This window comes from Mus caroli, unplaced genomic scaffold (assembly GCF_978045245.1).
Source record: "Mus caroli unplaced genomic scaffold, Mus_caroli_1 scaffold_2, whole genome shotgun sequence".
In the NCBI taxonomy this organism is placed as follows: Eukaryota; Metazoa; Chordata; class Mammalia; order Rodentia; family Muridae; genus Mus; species Mus caroli.
The window spans coordinates 155,752,353-155,773,883 of NW_028227257.1; the positions used below are offsets into that span (position 1 = coordinate 155,752,353).

The window sequence follows — 21,531 nt, forward strand, 5'->3', positions numbered from 1 at the left end:
GCCTCCGGAGATGGGGTAACTTCACATCCCGACCCCGCCCCTTGAGCACGTTCTCACGACCTCTCCCTGGGTAGCAAGTCGCTGCCCGGAACCTGCGGGCGGCGGAGGCGTTTTCCCGGGGCCTATTGGTTGCTGGACCTAGGCAGTCAAGGGCGGAAGTGGGAGGTGTGGGTCCTTGCAAGCTGCTCTGCTGACGCGATCTGGCCACGCTGGAGGCGGCGGGCGAACGGGGCTTGGGGGGTCCTCGTGGCACCGTGGAGAGGGCTTCTGGTGCTCCGTCAGGGTCCGCTACGGCTCCAGCGGAGCGCGGCGGGGATGGGGTACACAGCCGAGCGTCTGCCGGAGCCTCCGCCATGTTCGCGGGGCTCCAGGACCTGGGCGTGGCCAATGGCGAGGACCTGAAAGAGACCCTGACCAACTGCACCGAGCCTCTCAAGGCCATTGAACAATTTCAGGTGGGCAGAAGGGGCCGGGGCAGCTAGGGAAGCTGGACACAATTCGGCGCGCTCCCGACGCTTGGATGGAGGCGCTAAAGGTTCTGAGCTAGGGACCCGCTGAGTAACTCTGGGTGTTTTCCCTTTTCCGCTGTTACTATGGCGGACCCTAGTACTCAGAGCATCCGTGGTGTCCGTGCTGACTTGGCTGCGGCCATGCAAAATGCGTACGCGTTTACCCTCTGCTTCTCCAGACAGAGAATGGCGTGTTGCTGCCTTCCCTGCAGTCGGCCCTGCCCTTCTTGGATCTACACGGGACACCGCGGCTGGAGTTCCATCAGTCAGTGTTTGATGAACTACGTGACAAACTTCTGGAACGAGTGTCAGCAATTGCCTCTGAGGGAAAGGCAGAGGAGAGGTGGGTCTCTACCAGAAAGCTGCTTATCTTTGTGAGTAGCATTGATGGTCTCCATGGCAGCACAGCCCTACTCATAGATACAACCTGGAATGGAATGTGTTTGAGGGATTCCTCTTCTCTGTATGTTCAGTATGTGGAGACGCACTTCCTCAGCTGTGCAAATCTGCGCAGGTACAAGAAGCTGGAAGACCTTCTGGAAAAGAGCTTTTCTTTGGTCAAGATGCCATCCCTACAACCAGTGGTGATGTGTGTTATGAAACACTTGCCCAAGGTGAGAACTGTGGGGCCAGCCTCCCAGACTGTGTGTTTAGTGCAGGAAGTTGCTTAGCTCTGGGAAAGTTAGATGGACTTGCCCTCCAGTAAGCTCTGGGCACCTTCTCTGTATCACACACTTCCCCTGGTTGAGCCAAGTGGAAACATTTATCCCTTGAAGTACAGGGTAGATCTTTTGTGGGAAGAGGACTGTGGAGATTCTGGATGCCTGAATTCACCTGCTAAGAGTTGGAGGTCCATCACAGGCTGGGCTCTGTAGGGTCTGTGGGCAGCTGTGTCCTCATGGCGACACAGGCAGGGCTTGCAGGGAGCTGTGGTGTTTACTGTGTAGGTTCCTGAGAAGAAGCTGAAGCTGGTGATGGCTGACAAGGAGTTGTACCGGGCATGTGCTGTGGAAGTGAAGAGGCAGATTTGGCAAGACAACCAGGCTCTCTTTGGTGATGAAGTCTCACCACTGCTGAAGCAGTATATCCTAGAGAAAGAGAGTGCGCTCTTCAGCACAGAGCTCTCTGTGCTGCACAACTTCTTCAGCCCGTCCCCCAAGACCCGGCGCCAGGGAGAGGTGAGATGCCTCCCAGGGCTGTGTGGCCAGCCCTTCATTCCATGCCTCTTCCCTGTGTGTAGCTTAGTTTGTTTCTATGAGCATGAGCTTGTCTATGCAGCCTGGAAAAAGTTGGTTGGCAGAGGTTGTGGCAGGAGGATTGCTGTGAGTTTGAGGCCAGCCTGAGTAACAGCAGATCTCATCTCAAAAAAACCAACAACAACAAAAAAAAAAACAAAAAGAAAAAAACTGAATTAAAGTTTTTACCTATTATTCTAACCTCTTACTGATGTTGGCATTATTCTAAATTCACATTTTCCCTAAGTGGCTTACTTATTTATTTTTGAGACAGGATTTTCCAGTGTAGCCCTGACTGGCCTGAAACTCCCTATGGAGCTCACAGAGATCCACCTGCGTCTGCTCCCAAGTGCTGGGGTTAAAGGCATGGCCATCATGTCTGGCTCATAAGTGGCATCTCTAAAATGTTTTAAATTCATTTTAATTACTTGTTTGTGTCTCTGTACGTGTGTCTACAGCATGCCCACAGAGGACAGAGGAGTGGGAGGGATGCCCATAGTACTGGGTTCTGTTTGTGAGGTGCCTGACGTAGGCACTAGGAGAGCAGGATGCTCACCACTGAGCCATCTCTCCGGCCCATAAGCATCTTTTTGTTGTTGTTGTTGAGAATTTATTATATTACATTCCTTATGTATCTGTGTAAATGACCATGTTGTGTAGAGATCAAACAACTTCAGGAATCTTATTTTGTTATGGTTTTTTGAGACAGGGTTTCTCTGTGTAACCCTGGGTGTCCTGGAACTGGCTTTGTAGACCAGGCTGGCCTTGAACTCTGCCTGTCTCTACTTCTTGAGTACTGGGATTAGAAGCATACACACCACCTCTGGCCACCTTGCCAGTTCTTAAGTCAAGACTTTTTAGCTAGTTTACTTTAGGCTAACACTGTTTAGTAGAAAGATAAGGTTATATAAGTCATTCAAAATTTTCTAGTGTCTACTTTGACAAAAATAGATGAGCTCTTTTTTTCTTTAATATGGAACAGTTCATGAATTTGTGTGACATCCTTGTGTGGGGACCATGCTAATCTTCTCTGTGTTATTCCAATTTTAGTATATGTGCTAGAAGGGAGGAAGCGGAGGCAGGGGAATCACTGAGACTTGAGGGCCTACCAGTGTCAACAGAATCAAACAAGTAAAACCTGCAGGTTTAGTGAGAGGCCCTTCCTCAAGTGAGTAAAGTAGAGAGTGGTAGGACAGACTTGCAGGTTGGGCTTGGGTGCATGCGGTTTGAGTTGCTGAGCTCCCAGTGGTGCTCTGGCTTCTTCCTTGCTTCCCCAAGCTCTCAGGTCCCTGCACTTCTGCTTTGACATGTCTCATTCAGCCCAGTGTCTGTCCTGTGTTGATGGGGCCATTTCTTACATCCTCCTGGTCTCCTTTCTCTTTCTTTCTTTCTTTCTTTCTTTCTTTCTTTCTTTCTTTCTTTCTTTCTTTCTTTTTTTTTTTTTTTTTTTCCGAGACAGGGTTTCTCTGTGTAGCCCTGGCTGTCCTGGAACTCACTCTGTAGACCAGACTGGCCTCGAACTCAGAAATCCGCCTGCCTCTGCCTCCCGAGTGCTGGGATTAAAGGCGTGCGCCACCACGCCCGGCTCTGGTTTCCTTTCCTTTCCTTGGTTTCATTCCTGTTTGGTTGGGGTTTATTACTCCTGATGAGAGCTTCCAGAGCTGACACAGCGGATGAACTCCTGAGCCAAATGGCTAGATTTAGAATTACAGTCCTAAGTGCCAAAGACCTTTCCTGATGTTCTCCATTGTCAGATTTTGCAGATGAGTCTGATTTATGGCACTTTGATGCTGACCTGTTTCCTCTTGGAGACTTTGCAGACTCCTCTCAGTGCTCTGACTTTCCAGCACTGGGGACAGGACTAGTCTTGGCTCAAGCTGGCCATGTGGGAGGCAGGTACCCTCTGTGTCAGGGTCACTTAGTGTCTGTGGTCTGTACCCAGTGAATAGCAGAACTTTGGACCATTCACATGGCTTAAGAGATGTCAACAGTGAAGATTTTGTTCCTGAGACGAAGATCCAGGTCAGTCCAGGAGTTCTTGGCAGGCAGGGGTCTTGGAGAGTGAAACAACAGACCAGCCACTGACTCCTGCACCCTTCTACCTCCTCCCACTGACCTTACTCCTTGTTGAGGCTAACCTGATGCCTTTGGGCTTCCTGTGATATCTTCATTCTGGACTTACCGCAAATGTTTCCTTGTACCATAGGCCTGAGACCCAGTTAACCGTGGTCAGTTAGTAGCTGAGTGAAAAGTTCTTTGTGTTGAAGACTTTTTTTTCCTCCCTAGGACAGGGTTTGTCTGTGTAGTCTGAGCTGTCCTGGAACTCCCTCTAGACCAGACTGGCCTTGAACTCAGAGATCCTGCCTGTCTCTGCCTCCTGAGTATTGGGGTTAAAGACATAGCTCTACTCTCTAATCCCCCCCTCAAGCTATTTGAGCTGGATTGTTTGGTTTACCTTTGTTGGGTACATGTAAGGTGGGTGACGCCTGCCAAAGGAACAGGCATTTGTCCTTGCATGGCTCTTGCCTAGAGTACAAGGCAAGGAAGAGCTGGATGTCAATGTTTATGGTTTTAACACTAGAAGACAGGAAAGCAGAGAGCCCAGTGTAGCCTGATAGGCTTTAGCCTAGGCTCAGAGGCAGTGGCCATATAGCCTGAGTGTCCTGTGTTGGGCCCTTTCTTCAGGTTGGCTCTCAGCACTGCTTCTAGAATGAGTCACCTACCTCTTAACCTGGCAGGCAGATGCTTGAAGTACAGTAGATCACAAACCAAGGGCCTTTTAGGATATCCTTGGGTTAAGTGTGGATCTACCACTTTGAGTAGCCAAATCTGGCCCCCTAGAATACAGTGCCAACATTTCATGGCAGAGAAAGAAATATCTCATGCCAAAAAGAGAGAGGCCAGCTCTATAGCCAGGACTGGGGCACTTGTATTTGTTGCGCTTGAGTGGTGCTGGGATGAGCATTGATGTTTTGTTTTAGTTTTTTTTTTTTTTTTTTTTTTTTTTTTTTTTTTTTGGTTTTTCGAGACAGGGTTTCTCTGTGTAGCCCTGGCTGTCCTGGCACTCACTTTGTAGACCAGGCTGGCCTCGAACTCAGAAATCCGCCTGCCTCTGCCTCCCGAGTGCTGGGATTAAAGGCGTGCGCCACCACGCCCGGCTTTTGTTTTAGTTTTTTTTGTTTTGTTTTATTGTTGTTTTTTTGTTTTGTTTTGTTTTGTTTTCGAGTCAGGGTTTCTCTGTGTAGCCCTGGCTGCCCTGGAACTCAGAAATCCGCCTGCCTCTGCCTCCCAAGTGCTGGGATTAAAGGCGTGCACCACCACTGCCCGGCCTGTTTTAGTTTTTTGAGACAGAGTCTTTTTATGTAGCCTTGGCTGTTCTGGAACTTGATCTGTGAGTTCTAGTCTGGCCTCCCAAGTGTTAGGATTACAGATATGTCCACCTCTCCTTGTCCAGGCATGGGGCTTTGGACTCCGTTTGTCTGTCTTGCCCCTAGGTGGTGCAGAAGCTGACGCAGATGGTAGGGAAGAATGTGAAGCTGTACGACATGGTGCTGCAGTTCCTGCGCACACTGTTCCTGCGGACCAGGAATGTGCACTACTGCACGTTACGAGCTGAGCTGCTCATGTCTTTGCATGACTTGGACGTCAGTGACATCTGCACTGTGGATCCCTGCCATAAGGTAGTGTAGCATCCCATGCCCACCTGTGCACTTCTCCTGTGCCCTCCTCCTCTGTATTCATGAACCTAGGAATGGATGCTGACCACTTCTAAGCTTGCTTCTCAGACTGCCAGCTTTGTGTTCTTCAGCTCCACTGGGAGATGAACAGGTCCTTCAGACACCTGGCTTGTCCTTGCCTCTCTAGCCTCTGCTCTATAGCTGGAAGTGGCAGGCCCTGTGACCATCTTTTTATTGGGCACCTGGCTTCTCCTGCCCCAGAACCCTCAGGGCTTCTTGTTGGCCAGTACCAAAGTAATATAGGAATGAGGTTTTCTGCACTTCCTTCCCTCTATCCCCCACCAAGAACACAGGAAATCTGAGTCCACCTCCTGGGTACTATGTAGTCCTGCTTATTGCTAGGCACTGAGCAACACAGCATATCTGCGATAGCTTGTCCATCCATCTGCCAGCCCTGGTTAGCTCCCTTTCAGGGAGAATAAATATGCCTCTTTTATGTACTGTCCTGATCCTTGGTACTGTTGAAACCTAGAGAGGCCTCCTGCTCCCTGTAGGCCACTGGTCCCCCATGAAAGCTCACTGGTATCTCAGTCCCATGCATGTTGCCTTCTGGGAACTGTGTTTGTTTTCCTTTGTTAATACCTTCTGATCGAGTGCATGGATTGAGTGCACAGCAAATGGTGGTGTTGGCTGTCTAGGCCTAGAGACTACTGCTGCTCAGCCTTCAGCATGCCCCCCTTTTACTGATTGCATTTTCCCTGTCCTCTCCAGGGACCCCTTTCTTTCTCTATCCTGGGTTTGCCCTAGGGTGGGGACTTGGACCTGGCCTTGTTTTTATCTTTGCTTCTCTCCTGTATTTGGCCTTGTGGTTCCCACAGCCATTTGGGTAGTAGCAGAGTTTGACTGAGGAGCGAGAGTCTGGGTGTACCTAGATTGTATATTTCCTTCCTGTAGTTCACCTGGTGCCTGGATGCCTGCATCCGGGAGCGGTTTGTGGACAGCAAAAGAGCCCGGGAGCTGCAGGGATTTCTTGATGGTGTGAAGAAGGGCCAGGAACAAGTTTTGGGGTGAGAGCTCTTTGAGGACCCTAGCCTTTAATCCCTAAATAGGCATCGGTGGGGTTTGCTGTTCACCTTTGGTAGTTGGAGCCTATTCTGGTATGTTTGGGACAGTCATGCTTGGTACCAGGCCCACTGTTAACAGGGTGCTAACTCATTACTTGGAATGAGCCTCAGTAGCAGGAGGATCAATACCTGTGCATAGAGTTTGAGGCCTGCTACTGGGCAGCCAGCATAGGGAGCTTAGTCAGGGAGGGGATTGTTGTCTATGGCAAGTTGGGTGTAAGCTGAGGGCTGGATTAGATACTCCAGCCTGATTCCCAGAATCCTTTGCCTGGCATGAAGACATGCAGCTGCCACAGCCTTGCCACATTTCTCTGTATTCTCCCACCGGCTAAACCTAGGGTTGAAGCCAGGCATTTGTTTCTGTTTTGAGACAGGGTCTTACTTTGTGGCCAAGCTGACATGAGATTCACTATGTAGACCAGGCTGACCCCAAACTCTCTCTGTCTCCCTCCTGAGTGCTAGAATTAAAGTCACATATCATCATTGCTTGCCCCTGAGTCAGGGTTTTTCAAACAGTATGAATTTAGTATGCTGGGGTTTAATTTTTTTCTTTAACTTTGTAGTTTAGAAGATCTTTGAGTAAGTTATGGATAAATTATGAATTCAGTACAGAGAGAGGCTGGCTATCTGAGGTCAGTCAGTCACCAAGCCCTGCATCCCTTGCAGTCTGTGGCTGTCCCTTTAGTGGGCCTGGCACTGTAGCTATTAGAAACAGAGTAACCAGGCTTCTCAATTTATACCAAGGTCTGATTCCTTCCAGGGATTTGTCTATGATCCTGTGCGACCCCTTTGCCATCAACACACTGTCCCTGAGCACCATCAGGCACTTGCAGGAGCTGGTTAGCCAGGAGACACTGCCCAGGGTGAGCATAGTCATGGCTGCTGGCTGTGCAAAGTGCATACTGTCCACTTGTGAAATTGAGTTTTACTCCATAGGTGGGTACTGGCACATGGGTGCCTTATGGTCACATGTTCCTAGGGTCCTGGCTCTGGAAAGCAGAGAGGCTGCTTTACCCAGTGAGACCAGAAGATGGCATGGTCTTTGTGAGCTCTTGCTAATGCCTCTGTCTTCTTTCAGGATAGTCCCGACCTCCTCCTACTACTTAGGCTGCTGGCACTGGGCCAAGGTGCATGGGACTTAATAGATAGCCAGGTCTTCAAGGAGCCTAAGATGGTATGAGGTCTGGTTTCCTCCTTTTCTTTTAATTATGGTTAGTGGAAGGGTGGGAGGCCCTCTGGTAGGAAAACTCTACTCCTAGAACACCTATGAAGGATGTTTGGGTATCTTGGTGAACTGGCTGCAGGGTGGAGCTAGTCCATGGGGACTGGGGTTCAGATGGGGCTTTGCAGGTGCAGCCATGATGGAGAATTCAAGAATATAGCACTCAACATGAGTCTCAGGAAACAGGGAGGAGGGGTTTGGGGAGGGGGACAATGTCCAGGAAAGCTGGATTTGAGACAAGTGTATTGGGTGGGTAAGGGTAAGGTGTGCATGACAGAGTAGGTTAGGGTGTCTATTGAGAGCAGCCAGGCTCAAGGGGACCTTAGTGGGCTCAGACTCTCCTTCTGCCAGGAGGCAGAGCTCATCACCAAGTTCCTGCCGATGCTCATGTCCCTCGTGGTGGATGACTTCACTTTCAACGTAGATCAGAAGCTTCCAGCTGAGGAGAAAGCTCCAGTCACATACCCCAGCACACTTCCTGAAAGTTTCACCAAGTAGGACTCCAGGGCAGGTGGGGGAGGCGCGAGAGTGGCGCTGCCAGGGAAGGGGCTGCCGGTGGGCTGACTGAGGACCATGGCTTCTTGTATGCAGGTTTTTGCAGGAGCAGCGCATGGCTTGTGAGGTGGGACTATACTACGTCCTACACATCACCAAGCAGAGAAACAAGAATGCTCTCCTGCGCCTGCTGCCTGGACTTGGTGAGTACTGATGGCGATGGCTGTACTTTCCTGTCACCTGTGCCCTGAGCTCTGGCCCTTTCTTCCTGCCTTCATCTCCAACTCTTGTAGCTTGGTTTCCATGTCTGCACTTTACTTCAGTAGACATTCTGTGTGCATGTTTATAAAGCAGGTTTAGCTCTGTTTCAAAGATGCCAGTAAATATTGCGATTTCCTACAGAAGGATTTTATACTTTTATAGCCAGATATGGTGGTGCATGTCTTTCATTCCAGCACTTAGGAGGCAGATCTCTGTGAGTTCAAGATTAGCCTGGTCTGTATAGTCAGCTCTCAGACTCTTCCACCTTTATGTGGGTTCCAGGCAATCAACTTGAGTCTCCTGACTTGTGTAGCTTTTCCTCACTGAGCCATCTCACCAGCCCTTTTTTTTAGGTTGTCCAGGAAAACCAAGGCTACATAGAGAGACCCTGTTTCAAAACAAAGCAAAAAACATAAACACCTTTTGTCTTAGTTATTTAGGGTTTTACTGCTGTGAACAGACACCATGACCAAGGCAAGTCTTATAAAGACAACATTTAATTGGGACTGGCTTACAGGTTAAGAGATTCAGTTTGTTTTCAGCAAGGCGGGAACATGGCAGCATCCAGGTAGGCATGGTACAGGAGGAGCTGAGTTCTACATCTTCATCTGAAGGCTGCTAGCAGAATACTGACTTCCTGGCAGCTAGGACTAGCTTCTTTTTTTTTTTTTTTTTTTTTAAAGATTTATTTATTTATTATATGTAAGTACACTGTAGCTGTCTTCAGACACTCCAGAAGGGGGCGCCAGATCTCGTTAAGGATGGTTGTGAGCCACCATGTGGTTGCTGGGATTTGAACTCTGGACCTTTGGAAGAACAGTCGGGTGCTCTTACCCATTGAGCCATCTCACCAGCCCCTTTTTTTTTTTTTTTTTAAGATTTATTTATTTATTATATGTAAGTACACTGTAGCTGTCTTCAGACACTCCAGAAGAGGGCGCCAGATCTCGTTAAGGATGGTTGTGAGCCACCATGTGGTTGCTGGGATTTGAACTCTGGACCTTCGGAAGAGCAGTCGGGTGCTCTTACCCACTGAGCCATCTCACCAGCCCCCTAGGACTAGCTTCTTAAAGCCCACACCCACAGTGACACAGCTAGTCCAACAAGTCTACACCTCCCTGGACCAAACCTATGCAAACCATCACATTCTACTCTCTGGCCCCCATAGGCTTGTTCAAACATGAGTCTATGGGGGCCATTTCTTAATATAGCATGATGCAAAATACATTTAGTCCAACTTCTAAAGTTCCCATAGTCTATAGCAGTCTCAACAATATTCAAAGTCCAAAGTCTCTTCTGAGATTCATCTAATCCCTTAACTGTAATCCCCAAAGTAAGACAGGAAAGCTTGGGTGTGCTGGCACACGCCTTTAATCCCAGCACTTGGGAGGCAGAGGCAGGCGGATTTCTGAGTTCGAGGCCAACCTCGTCTACAGCGTGAGTTCTAGGATAGCCAGGACTACACAGAGGAAACTCTGTCTTGAAAAACCAAAAAAAAAAAAAGACAGGAAACCAGTTGGACAAACTCCAAATCTGCTTCTCCATGTCCTGATGTCAAATATGTCTTCAGATCTCTAACTTCTTTTTCATCTTTGTTAAATGCAACAAACTTCTTTTCCTTGGGCTATTCCACTCCTTGTTAGCAGCTTTCCTTAGCAGATAGCCCATGGCTCTGGCTTCTCGAACATCTTGAGGTCTCCATGGTAACTTCAGTATTACAGTTTCTTGTTTCAGTGATCTTCTGGGCTCCTCCAAAGGGCTAGTGTCACTTCGCCAGCTCTGCTCTCTGTCACACTCTAAGCTCAGGTTGATCCACTTCACTGCTGCTGCTGTTCTTGGTGATCATCCCATGGTACTGGCATCTCCAATATGCTGGGGTCTTCTGCTGCAACGAGGCTTCACCAGTAGCCTCTCATAGGCTCTCTTCATGGTGCCAAGCCTCTACTCCTTTGCATGACCCCTTCAGTCCTGGGCCATCAACTGCAGCTGAGGCTGCATCTTCATCCATGGCCTTCCATGGCCTTAGCCTCTGGGCCATACTCTTATGCTTCTGCATATCCTAGGTGTTTGTCTGGAGGCTTTCTTTTTATGGAGGCTGATTCAGACCAGAGCCCTAGGTGTGGGCAGGTTACTGTACCTTTCTCATGCTCTAGCTATGGTCTTGCTTCTCTGATGAGAACCACAGACCCCTATCTACTTTAGCTGGTCAACTCTCTCTGCTCACCTGGGTCTTGTTCAGAATTTGGGACAAAGAGAGTCCCTTGAGGGCAGGGGCCGAGCCACCCTGTTCTGTTTACAGTGGAGACGTTTGGTGACCTGGCCTTCAGTGACATCTTTCTCCACCTGCTCACTGGGAGCCTGGTACTGCTTGCTGATGAATTTGCCCTGGAGGATTTCTGCAGCAGCCTCTTTGATGGCTTCTTCCTCACTGCCTCTCCGAGGTAGGACACGCACATTTCCTGCCAGTTCTTGTGTTTGACAGCTTGGGAGGAGAGTTGAGGCCCCATCCTGCTAAAAGACCACAGGTGGGTCTCTGAGCACTGAGACCTGTGCTGGACTGAGGAATTCCTGCATGGAGCTTGGGGGTGACCAGGGCTCAGTGCTGATCCACCTCTAGGTGGAGTGGGGGAAGCTGAAGCTCAGGGTGGGTTGTGCCTAGGAGTGAAGCAGGTGTCATGGCACCTCCAGCTCCACTGATCTCTTCCAGGAAGGAGAATGTGCACCGTCATGTGCTGAGGCTTCTCCTCCACTTGCATGCAAGAGTGGCCCCTTCTAAGCTGGAGGCATTGCAGAAGGCTCTGGAGCCCACGGGCCAGGTGGGTATCATCAGTCCCTACTTAGAGGGCATTGTTCTGTGAATGTGCTTGGTCAGTCCAGCTGTGGCATGGTGCCCTTGGTGCTTGCTTTTTTTTTTTAAAGATTTATTTATTTATTATATGTAAGTACACTGTAGCTGTCTTCAGACACTCCAGAAGAGGGCGCCAGATCTCGTTACGGATGGTTGTGAGCCACCATGTGGTTGCTGGGATTTGAACTCTGGACCTTTGGAAGAGCAGTCGGGTGCTCTAACCCACTGAGCCATCTCACCAGCCCTGGTGCTTGCTTTGATGGTGTTTTTCATGATTGGTCTTGCCTCTGGGTTCACTCCTCCATGTAGGCTCAGACAGACCACCTGTCTATGGCATGCCCATGTCTGGTTTTCCTACAGAGCGGGGAGGCTGTGAAGGAGCTCTACTCCCAGCTTGGTGAGAAGTTGGAGCAGTTAGACCATCGGAAGCCCAGTCCTACCCAAGCTGCAGAGACACCAGCACTGGATCTGCCTCTTCCCAGTGTGCCTGCTCCAGCCACACTGTGAGGCTGTGGGAAACTCTTTGACAGTGGTGCCCTATGGAAGGGCACCCTAGTTGGCTAGGGGTGTGTGTTGAGCTGAGAGGGGTGTTCTTTGGCAAGGTTCTCCCTCCTCTTAGTTTCTCCCAGGAGCTGGTCCCAAAGGGTCCTCCCTCAGTGGTCTACTTGCATATCATAGGGGCCCCTTGATGTCATGGTGGGACTTGGCCCCTGCTTGACCCTGGCAGAGGTGGATGGTGGTTTATAGGAAAAGCAGTGGGCAGAGGCCTGACTGACGTGATATTCAATCTGGACAAAGTCCAAGGTATGCTAGCTTCACCAAAGTAGATTTGTTGGGCCTGATCCCCAAGCACAGGAGTGGTATCCTCCACAGAAGCCAGGGGGAAAGTCTGCAGCAGGCCTGAGCCTGCTGATGTCAGTGCTGACTGAGGCCATGCTAACTGAGATCTGTAGGCAGAGCTCTGCCCTGTAGCTCCCTGCCTCAGTTTATCTTTGCAATACAAAGCAAATCCTTCCCCAGCTATGTGTTTTAGCCTTTGAGTAGGGGAGTTTTGGTGTACACATTGAATTTTCCACTTATGTAAATAAAACGGATTTTGATAAATCCATGGTGAGGAATCTATGTTTGTCCTGGGACTGGGTTCAGTGGTGGATGCCATGACCACCTTCACCACCTCCTCCTCTTCCTCCTCTTTCCTCTTCCTCCTCCTCTTCATTCCTTTCTTCCTTTTTTTTTTTTTTTTTTTTTTTTTTTTTAAATGTTAGGTCTCACTACCTGTCTCTGACTGTCCTGGAACTCATAGTATAGACTAGGCTAGCCTTGAACTTGGAGAGATCCTGCCTTTGCCTCCCACATGCTGGGACTAGTGTGTGCCACCACGCCTGGAGGGTGTAACATTCTGGAGAGTCAGTGCTTTGGCCTCTGTGCTGAGTAACCTGGTGTAGGGCCTAGCTGGAAGATCTCAGGGCCTCTCAGGGTGCTTTGATCTTTGTGTGCAGTCTTTCAAAATGAGAGATAGGAATTGCTATGAGGACCAAGGATAAGCCCTAGGTCAGAGTGATTCTGAACATCAAACTTTACAGCCCTGTGGCAGCTTAGACATCCCTGGGTGGCTAGGGAAAGTCCAGCTGGGCCTTGGGCGTTCAAGACAGGAACCACCAGAGTGGCTGAGCAGGGAAGCTGTCTGAGGCCTAATGAAAGCTCTCGTGCTGTGATGGGATCAGGCAGGTGTGGGTGTTTGCAGGGCCCCTAATCTGTGCCTAGCTTTTCCCAGCTGTGAATGAATGGTATGTACCTTGGCTGAACCTGGCTGTTTGTCACCAGGTGGGGAGGGGCAGGCTAGTGAATATATCCCTGAAGCTGAGTGAAAGGGAGGACGGTTTTCTATTGTAAGCAACACTATAGACTAGATGAGTCATAAAGTGTGTTTATTTTGGCTCAAGAACCTGGTCCAAAGATCAGGATGAATTTAATGATAGTAGCCTTTCTGACAGAGGTCTGAGGCATAGGGTACCTCAGTGATTGGGGGAAAGGGGGTGTACTGGCTAGTTTTGTGTCAACTTGACACAGAGTTATCACAGAGAAAGGAGCTTCAGTTGAGGAAATGCCTCCATGAGATACAACTGTAAGGCATTTTCTCAATTAGTGATCAAGGGGGGAGGCCCCTTGTGGGTGGTGCCATCTCTGGGCTGGTAGTCTTGGGTTCTATAAGAGAGCAGGCTGAGTAAGCCAGGGGAAGCAAACCAGTAAGGAACGTCCCTCCATGGCCTCTTCATCAGCTCCTGCTTCCTGACCTGCTTGAGTTCCAGTGCTGACTTTCTTTGGTGATGAACAGCAATGTGCATAGTAAGCTGAATAAACCCTGTCCTCCCCAACTGCTTCTTGGTCATGATGTTTGTGCAGGAATAGAAACCCTGACTAAGACGGGGACAGAGAGGGATGGGGAAGGGCAGGGAGGGAGGGAATGAAAATGTATGGGTCTGTTTTCTCTCTTTAAAGCCATGGACTGACAAGGTGACATTTTTATAACCTCATTTGATCATAACCACCAATCTTGAAGGCACAGCACAGTGGCTTGAATTTTCAGCCTCTACCACCCTCTAGGTGGCTGGGGGAGGCTTCAGCCTGTGACACCACAACTAGATCACTGTGGGACCACAGGAACACTGCTTAAGTTTCTAGCTGTGTAGGTCACAGGTCAAAAAAACACAGGCCTTCGGTTGGGGGAAGTGATGCCAGATTCTCCTGTATTATTATTATTATTTTATATTATTTTCTGTGACAGGGTCTCTGTAGCCCTGGCTGTCCTGGAACTTGGTATGTAAACCAGATTGTCCTCAGAGTCACAGATCCACCACCTACTTGTCAGCCTCCCAAGTGCCTATCAGGCCAGGCTTGGTTGGTTATTTTAAAAGTGGAAGAGACATGTCTGTGGGGTGATGGCAGTGAATCCATTAGTAAAGAGCTTATGACACTGGGACTTGAGGGTGTCATATCCAGGCAGCTGCTGCTTACACAGCACAGACATTTCAGGAAGGGCAGGCTGTAAGGACCAAATACAAAGGCTCTTGGGGCTGTTTTCATGCGCTTAGGATGGTGACTAGGGCTACATGGGGTAGACAGGAAAGGACTGGGCTGAGAACAGAAGCTGTGAGTGGACTGGATGCCAGGCAGGGTCACTGGGCAGAGCGAAGGACTGCTAGAGGCTGAAGCCTGGGGGAGACAAAAGGTCTGTGTGGCTGGATTCTGCTAGTGTGGGCCAAGTGTGCCTTCAAGGAGCTGTGGAAGGAAAGGGTGTGGTAGGTGAAGGGTCAGGTTTGGTGAGGTTGGATTTTACAGTAGGGTTGGGACCAGGGATTGGGCACTGAGGCTTGCGAACCTTCTGTCTATAAAAGCTTTATCCTTGCAAAAGGTAACTCTGTGGCATGAGTTCCCTGAATGGGTCACTTTATCAGGTCTTTTCCTTATTCCGGAATGGGACTCTGGGCCCTAGGGAGTTCCATAGATCAGCCTCTTGGAAAAGTAGCTGGCCAGCATTGGGCTTACCTAAAGATTATCCTGTCCCTGTATTGCAGGGCCTGATCCAGGACCCCAGGGCCCAGTATCCTTGGGTCAGGAAATTCTCGACTAGAAAACTAAGGTTTCTAAGAGCCTCTTCCCTCTAGGGCCTGCTCAATCAGCTGTGTGCATTGATATTTTACACGGTCTGTGAAGTGTAGATGGGGGGGGGGGTGTCATGGGCGAGGCTGAGTTGTTTAGAGGGCTCTGGAAACACTTATCCACTCTGGCCACTCTAAACTTTGTGAGAGTTCTGGAAAGTTCAGGATCCCAGGCTGGCCAAGGAAGCAACCAGCTCCCTTTCAGAATGGGAGGAGTCTGGGGCACGTCCCTTCCTGCATAAATGGGCATGGAGGTGGGCAGGGCTGCAGGCAAACAGGTTGCCATGAAAAGTCTAAAGCTTTTCTGTCTCCCAGTTCTTGGCCAAAGAACATTTTTAAATCTGCTCTCCCACTCCACAAGGGCTCTGAGACATAAGGGGTTCTACCCCTAGCTCTAGAACTTTTGTTTCTTGGGTCCTGCCCTATGAGCTGAATGGGTCAAGGGGAGGGTGGGCGGTAGAGTAGGGAAAGGAAGGGAAGTTCAGAAGAAAAGAATGGGATTAGAGGCACCCCGCTGAGCAAATGACCTGCTTTCTACTAGTTTACTAAGTAGGGTCTTTTGGGTCACTTCCTCAGTTTATCTGGGTCAGGGAAAGGGGTATCATGGCAGAGGCCATGTAAGTAGAGGGCAGACTGAGCCTTCAGGAGTCCAGGGAGCCTATGGGAAGAGCTGCTGGACGGGCTCCTCCCTCTCTGTGCCCTGGATAGGGGTTCTGGGCCAGTCAGCCAGACCTCCCCCCACTGGCGGTTCCGTTCAGCCCAAGCTCCGCCTGCCAGCACCCCTGACTCACTTCCTTTGCATCTAAGCGGAAACCTCCCCAGAGCTTCCTCTGCTCCGGTCCCTGGGGACCTGCAGGAGTTGCTACCCCTTCAAGCCTGAGTTGGGCCATCCAGACCCTGGCCCACCCACCTCACCGTTTGGGTGGAAGACTAGCGTTTCCTGCTTCCTGAGTTGCTGGCTCCTGGCCTTGGAAGGGAGTGGCTGAGCTGGAGGAGCCTGCGCAGCTGCAGGTAGGTAGCTGCAGATACGGAGCGCTCCAGGCCAGCCTCCTCAGAGGCAAGGCTTTAATCCTTCCTTGGCTCTTTTTGTTCACTTTTCTGCTCTTGTGTTCTCTGGGAGGAGGGTGAGGGACCCCAGATTTGGGCTTGGATGGGAGCTAAGGGTGGGAGTAGGTTGAAAGCCTAGGTTGTGACTAGGGACAGTGCTAGAATCCATTCTCAAAACCATGAAAGTTTGTCAGCATATTCCACCAACTGTCTTAAGTATGGGGAGAGCCTCAACTCTTAGGGGTACTGAGTCCGCTGGGACAAGGTGCCTACTTGGGACCAGTAAAGCCTTTGACAGTCTGATAGGTGCTGGGTGTGTTTGTGTAGGGTCCATTTTGACCATTCTGTACCCCTAATCAGTGACAACAAGCCTTCTGTTTATTCCTCTAAGAGGGAGGTCAACAGTCTGATAAATTATACACCTCGCCCCACCCCCGCACTTCCTCACGGCCTAGGCCTTTTCGGAGAGGACCCAAGAGATTTGCATGCGTTGGGGCCCTCCTGCTGAGAACCGGGCTTCCTGGTTAGTGGAACTAGGCGAGGCGGGGCCAGTATTTGGCCGGAAAGTACCTTAAGGAACCCCCAGAGGGTAAGATCGGGGACTCAAGAAGTCTTCCCATTTTCTTATTGCAGGGAGGGGAACTGCATGCCCAGCACAGGTCCTGAACCATGGACCGCGGCCATCCTAGCCTAGAGCCCCAGGCCAAGGGACCATGTGTGATAGCGCCAGTGCGCGCCGTGCTCCGTCTGCGCCGCCGAGTCTGCGTCCTGCGCAAGAGACGCCTCTTGCAGCCAGGCACTGAGCCGGACTCTGGGACTGGGACACTTGGGCCCACCGGCAGCTTGGGCACTCTACGTGCCGACCTAGACCAACCTAAATTCTTCACCTTCGACAGCCTGACAGAGCTGACTTCTAGGACACCCCGCAAGAAACGCAGGCGTAGTCGGGTAGTGCTCTACCCGGAAACCTCACGGAAGTGCCGACCCCGCACAGAGCGGCAGAGTCGTGCACAACGTTGCCTGCTGCTTCTTGTAGCCATTGTGGGGTTCCAGGTTCTCAACGCCATTGAGAATCTGGACGATAATGCACAACGTTACGACCTCGACGGGCTGGAGAAGGCGCTGCAGCGTTCTGTGTTTGGACAGCCAGCTGCTGTGGGCCGCATCATGGCCCTGCTGCGAGACTACCTGGCTACACATGTGCACAGTCATCCCTTGCTCCTGGCACTGCACGGGCCCAGTGGTGTAGGCAAGAGTCACGTGGGGCGTCTGCTGGCGCGCCACTTTCGCGCAGTGCTGGGGGATGGTGCTTTGGTTCTGCAGTACCATGCACGATATCACTGTCCAGAGCCACGCCCGGTTCAGGACTGCCGAAAGGAGCTGGCACAGCGTGTGGCAGATGTGGTGGCACAGGCTGAGGCCCAGGAGAAGACCCCTCTCTTGGTCCTGGATGAGGCTGAACTCTTGCCACCTGCGCTGCTGGATGAGCTCCACGACCTCTTGCAGCCTCAGCGCTCGCACCATTTCCACAATGCTATCTATGTACTCCTAAGTGGCGCTGGTGGTATAGAGATCACGCACTTTGTGCTGCAAAACGCGTCACGGATGTTGCCCCCACTCCGCCATAGTGCAGGCAGTACTCAGACTGAGGAATCTCCAGCCGAGGAGTTACACACCAGTCTTCGAGAGCTCCTGGCCCGAGAACACCCTCTGTGGCACACTGCAGCCATCGTGCCCTTCCTGCTACTGGACAAGCCGGATGTGATCAACTGCTTCAGAGAGGAAATGGCAGGGGAGGGCTTTTTTCCTGAGCAGGCACTGGCAGAACATCTGGCAGAGCAGCTCAGCTACTACCATGTTGCTGGACATGAATTTGCCATCACCGGCTGCAAGCAGGTAGTAGCTAAGGTTAACCTCTTACAACACAAGGCTGCACATGCTGGACACTGGCCAATGGACCCAGGCAATTGAACTGTTGAAGAAAACAGGAAGGATGTCAGGTGACTTGTGGCCCCCAAGCTGGTTCATCCCAGGAGCTAGGGCGGCTGATGCAGTGGCTTAGCTCTGAGCTCCACGTCCTCTTCACCCCTGAGCCTTGAGATTCCCTAAGGTCACCAGGAAAGCAGCTGCCTTCCTATATGGAGTCTTCCCCATACCCCCAGCTCCCACTATGTCCATCATATCCCAGAGACATGTGATAGGGCTTCCCATAACCCTAGGAAGTAGCCAGGGTTATGGTAGATTATCTCAGAGGGTGTGAGGCTGCGGTAGGATTCTGGTCCTCTGGAACATGTGGCAGCCTCCATGCCTCTCACAAACTCCCAACAACCCCTTGAATGCCTCCTTAGCTTAGAGGCTACAAGGTGGGGACTGCTTCTCTGTCTGTGCACTTCTCTGCCTGCCCCAGAAGGCAGTTAGATGTCTGCAAGCCAGTGAGTAGATCGTGGAATTTTTCAGATGTTCTGGGGCATGAACCTAAGAGGAGACCCACCCTCGTGAAACTGGCTGCCTGTTTGCCCCAGAGACAGACATGTAGAATGGCTTTGGAATCACCTACAATGGGTCCTGCTCACCAGAAGAGACCCAAGAGGAGGGACCTCTACCTCCAGGGAGATGATGTGACTTCACCAGCCTGGGGAGACCTCCTGGGAAACCACCAAGCTCAGGTTTCCCAAGAAAGGCTCACTGGACTCCAGTCTGTCCTACTGCTGAGGAACTCACTGGCCCCTTCCCTTCCCTGGCTCTGGAGTGACAGCGGTTAAATCCATAGCAAACTGGGAGCCTTGGAAGTGAACCCTGCTTTGAGGCTGACTCGCTGTAGGAAGCAGGAAACAAGCATGAGGCCCAGTGGGGTGGGGTCAGATGGGCAGGTGCCAAGCCTCTGCCTGTCTGTGCTGTCTGGTTGCCACAGTGACACGTGGGTGAGGTTCCCTGTAGCCTTTGGCGGTCCTAGGTTCAACCTCTCCATTGGCTTGGAATTTGCAAGGCAGGAAGGAGGCTTCTTAGTACTCTGGCCGTGTCTGTGCTGCCATCTTGTGGCTGCACCCAGACTTTGCCTGTGGATGCTCATCAGTCTGGGTTAGAAAGCGGTGCATTCCCAAAGTGTGGCTTGAGGGCACACAGGAAGTGGTGATACAAGAAGAGATTAAAGAGGAGGAACCCCTCAAGGGGGGTGATATGTCCTCGCCCACGCTTGGGGGAGACCTGCTGCAAAACTACCCAGGCTTAGGGTTCCCTAGAGAGGATTACTAGCAGGCTCCAGTGTGGTCCGGTTTGCCGTGCGTAGTCTGAGGATCTGGTGCATGACAAGCTGAGTTTGGATGCTGTTCAGTTCTTGCAGGATTATGCCAAGAAGGCCCCCAGGGTTGTCACCTGAAAACCTACCTGGAAGTGTCCCCTATGCAGCCAAGTGTTGCTTGTAGTCATTCACTTACCGTCTACTGGGCGACTTAGTGAGGGTACAAACCCGAGCAGCATCTCCTCTTTATTTATTTATAAAATCGTGCACTTCTAAAATAATTTCATGGAGGCTAATTTCAGGTCTAAAGAAGCCTGTACACTCAGCACTGAGCAGGTTGCATTGTGCCCATGAATAAACCGCAGCTCAAATCTACCCACCTACCTTCTTTTCTTTTCTGACTGTCTATGAATTGAGAAAGGGGTACTAAAACCTGTTAATGATAAATTCACCAACATCTCTTTCTAACCATCTATTTAATAATTCCTGATTCTGGAGACAGGTGTGCACCATTAGTCCCAACACTCAGAGGCAGTCAGGTCTCTGAGTTCAAGGCCAGCCTGGTCTACAGAGTGAGTTCCAAGGCAGCCAGGGTTACACACACACACACACACACACACACACACACACACACAAACCCTGTCTCAAAACCCTTGAACCATCCCTCCAAATTCGTGTTTTCAGACAGGGTTTTATATTCGTAGCCCAGGCTCATCTTGAACTTTTGAGCCTCTTAAATGCTAGAATTATATTTGTACACTACCATGCTAGCCAAATGGATTTTATAGGTTTTGTTATTTGAGGAATTCTGGAGGGAAGTATAGCAGGTAGCTAAAATTCATAGCTCAGCCAGCAGAACTGAGCAGGAAGTGTGCAACTATTATGTCTTTATTCTTTTTTTTCTTTCTTTCTTTCCTTCTTTTTGTTGTTGTTGTTTTTTTTTTTAAGATTTATTTATTTATTATATGTAAGTACACTGTAGCTGTCTTCAGACACTCCAGAAGAGGGAGTCAGATCTTGTTACGGATGGTTGTGAGCCACCATGTGGTTGCTGGGATTTGAACTCCTGTTCAAATTCAAGAGTCGGGTGCTCTTACCCACTGAGCCATCTCACCAGCCCTTGTTGTTGTTTTTTGAGACAGGGTTTCTCTGTGTAGCCCTGGCTGTCCTGGAACTCACTCTGTAGACCAGGCTGGACTCGAACTCAGAAATCCGCCTGCCTCTGCCTCCCGAGTGCTGGGATTAAAGGCGTGCGCCACCACACCTGCTGTCTTTATTCTTTTGACAGACTTGCTATGAGATCCTAGGTGATCCAGAACTCAGTACTCTTAAGTTTTCTCTTTTTGTTTTGTTTTTGAGACAGGATTTTGCTATATAGCCCAGGCTTGCCTTGAACTCCTTATAGCCTAGACTGGCTTCAGACTCTGAATTTTCACCAACCCTGCTGTGATTCACAAGCAGGAAGCTCTGGTGACACACCTTGATGAGGTCACACCTCCTAATCCTTCCCAAATAGTTATACCAACAAGGGACCAAGTATCCAAATGTATGAGTCTGAGAAGGCTGCTCCTACTCAAACTACCATCCATAGCCTCTACCAAAACAGATGTGGAGGCAGAAGCTGGGAGAGGAAACCATTTTATTCAAGTCAAAGTTTGGGAAAGTGGAGTAAGAGTTCCATGACAGAGGAAAAAAACTTCCATTTTCCAAAGTGGAAATGTATCAAGGGGTTGGTGGGTGTGAGGGGTGAAAGATTCTGGCACTAGGCAAAATTCTTTGTCTTCAAAACATGTTTTTTGACCTCTTGACCTGCATGTAAATCTGGAGGGGAGGTTTCTGCCTGTCTTAAAGCTTTAGGCGTCTTTGGAAACACATTAATTTTAGAAGTACAAAAAGGACCTTTAAGGGAAAGCTAATAGCGTCCTGAGAGTCGGAAAGATCACCCAAACCGCAGGGGGTCCAAGGCATCCCATAATTATAAAACAGCGGCTTCTAGTCTGTGCCTTGCCTTGGGTTATTTCATTTTACGAAGCAGAATTTGACTCCATTTTGAGAGATACAGAGGGTGGCAGGACAATTCTGCACTTCTCTATGCTTGTCCATACCACCCCCTGCCCTGCAGTACCCAGAGGCACATATAGATGCCTGTAGGTAAGAAGGTGCCATATGGACACATCAGTGTATTCAGAAAAATGATTAACTAATGAATACAACCA

General features: G+C 50.1%; 2 protein-coding genes and 1 non-coding gene across 3 annotated transcripts; 2 read left to right on the forward strand and 1 right to left on the reverse strand.

Annotated features, from left to right (window-relative positions):
* The first annotated feature begins 146 nt into the window (after positions 1–146).
* Positions 147–12,475, forward strand: Nelfb (negative elongation factor complex member B). Its single transcript, XM_085835112.1, has 13 exons — positions 147–455; positions 689–852; positions 1,024–1,123; positions 1,457–1,687; positions 5,239–5,424; positions 6,376–6,488; positions 7,306–7,408; positions 7,624–7,719; positions 8,119–8,261; positions 8,359–8,465; positions 10,823–10,964; positions 11,231–11,339; positions 11,732–12,475. Exons 1-13 carry the CDS (start codon positions 354–356, stop codon positions 11,876–11,878), a joined length of 1,743 nt encoding a protein of 580 aa, XP_085691238.1. The 5' UTR covers positions 147–353; the 3' UTR covers positions 11,879–12,475.
* Positions 2,712–2,816, reverse strand: LOC115030420 (U6 spliceosomal RNA). The gene has a single exon (XR_003836025.1). It is a non-coding gene; the product is annotated as a U6 spliceosomal RNA (small nuclear RNA).
* A 3,330-nt stretch (positions 12,476–15,805) lies between the features above and the next one.
* Tor4a (torsin family 4 member A) lies at positions 15,806–20,284 on the forward strand. Its single transcript, XM_021156779.3, has 2 exons — positions 15,806–16,041; positions 16,711–20,284. The coding sequence occupies exon 2, from the start codon at positions 16,747–16,749 to the stop codon at positions 18,046–18,048; it is 1,302 nt and encodes a 433-aa protein (XP_021012438.1). The 5' UTR covers positions 15,806–16,041; positions 16,711–16,746; the 3' UTR covers positions 18,049–20,284.
* The last annotated feature ends 1,247 nt before the right edge of the window (positions 20,285–21,531 follow it).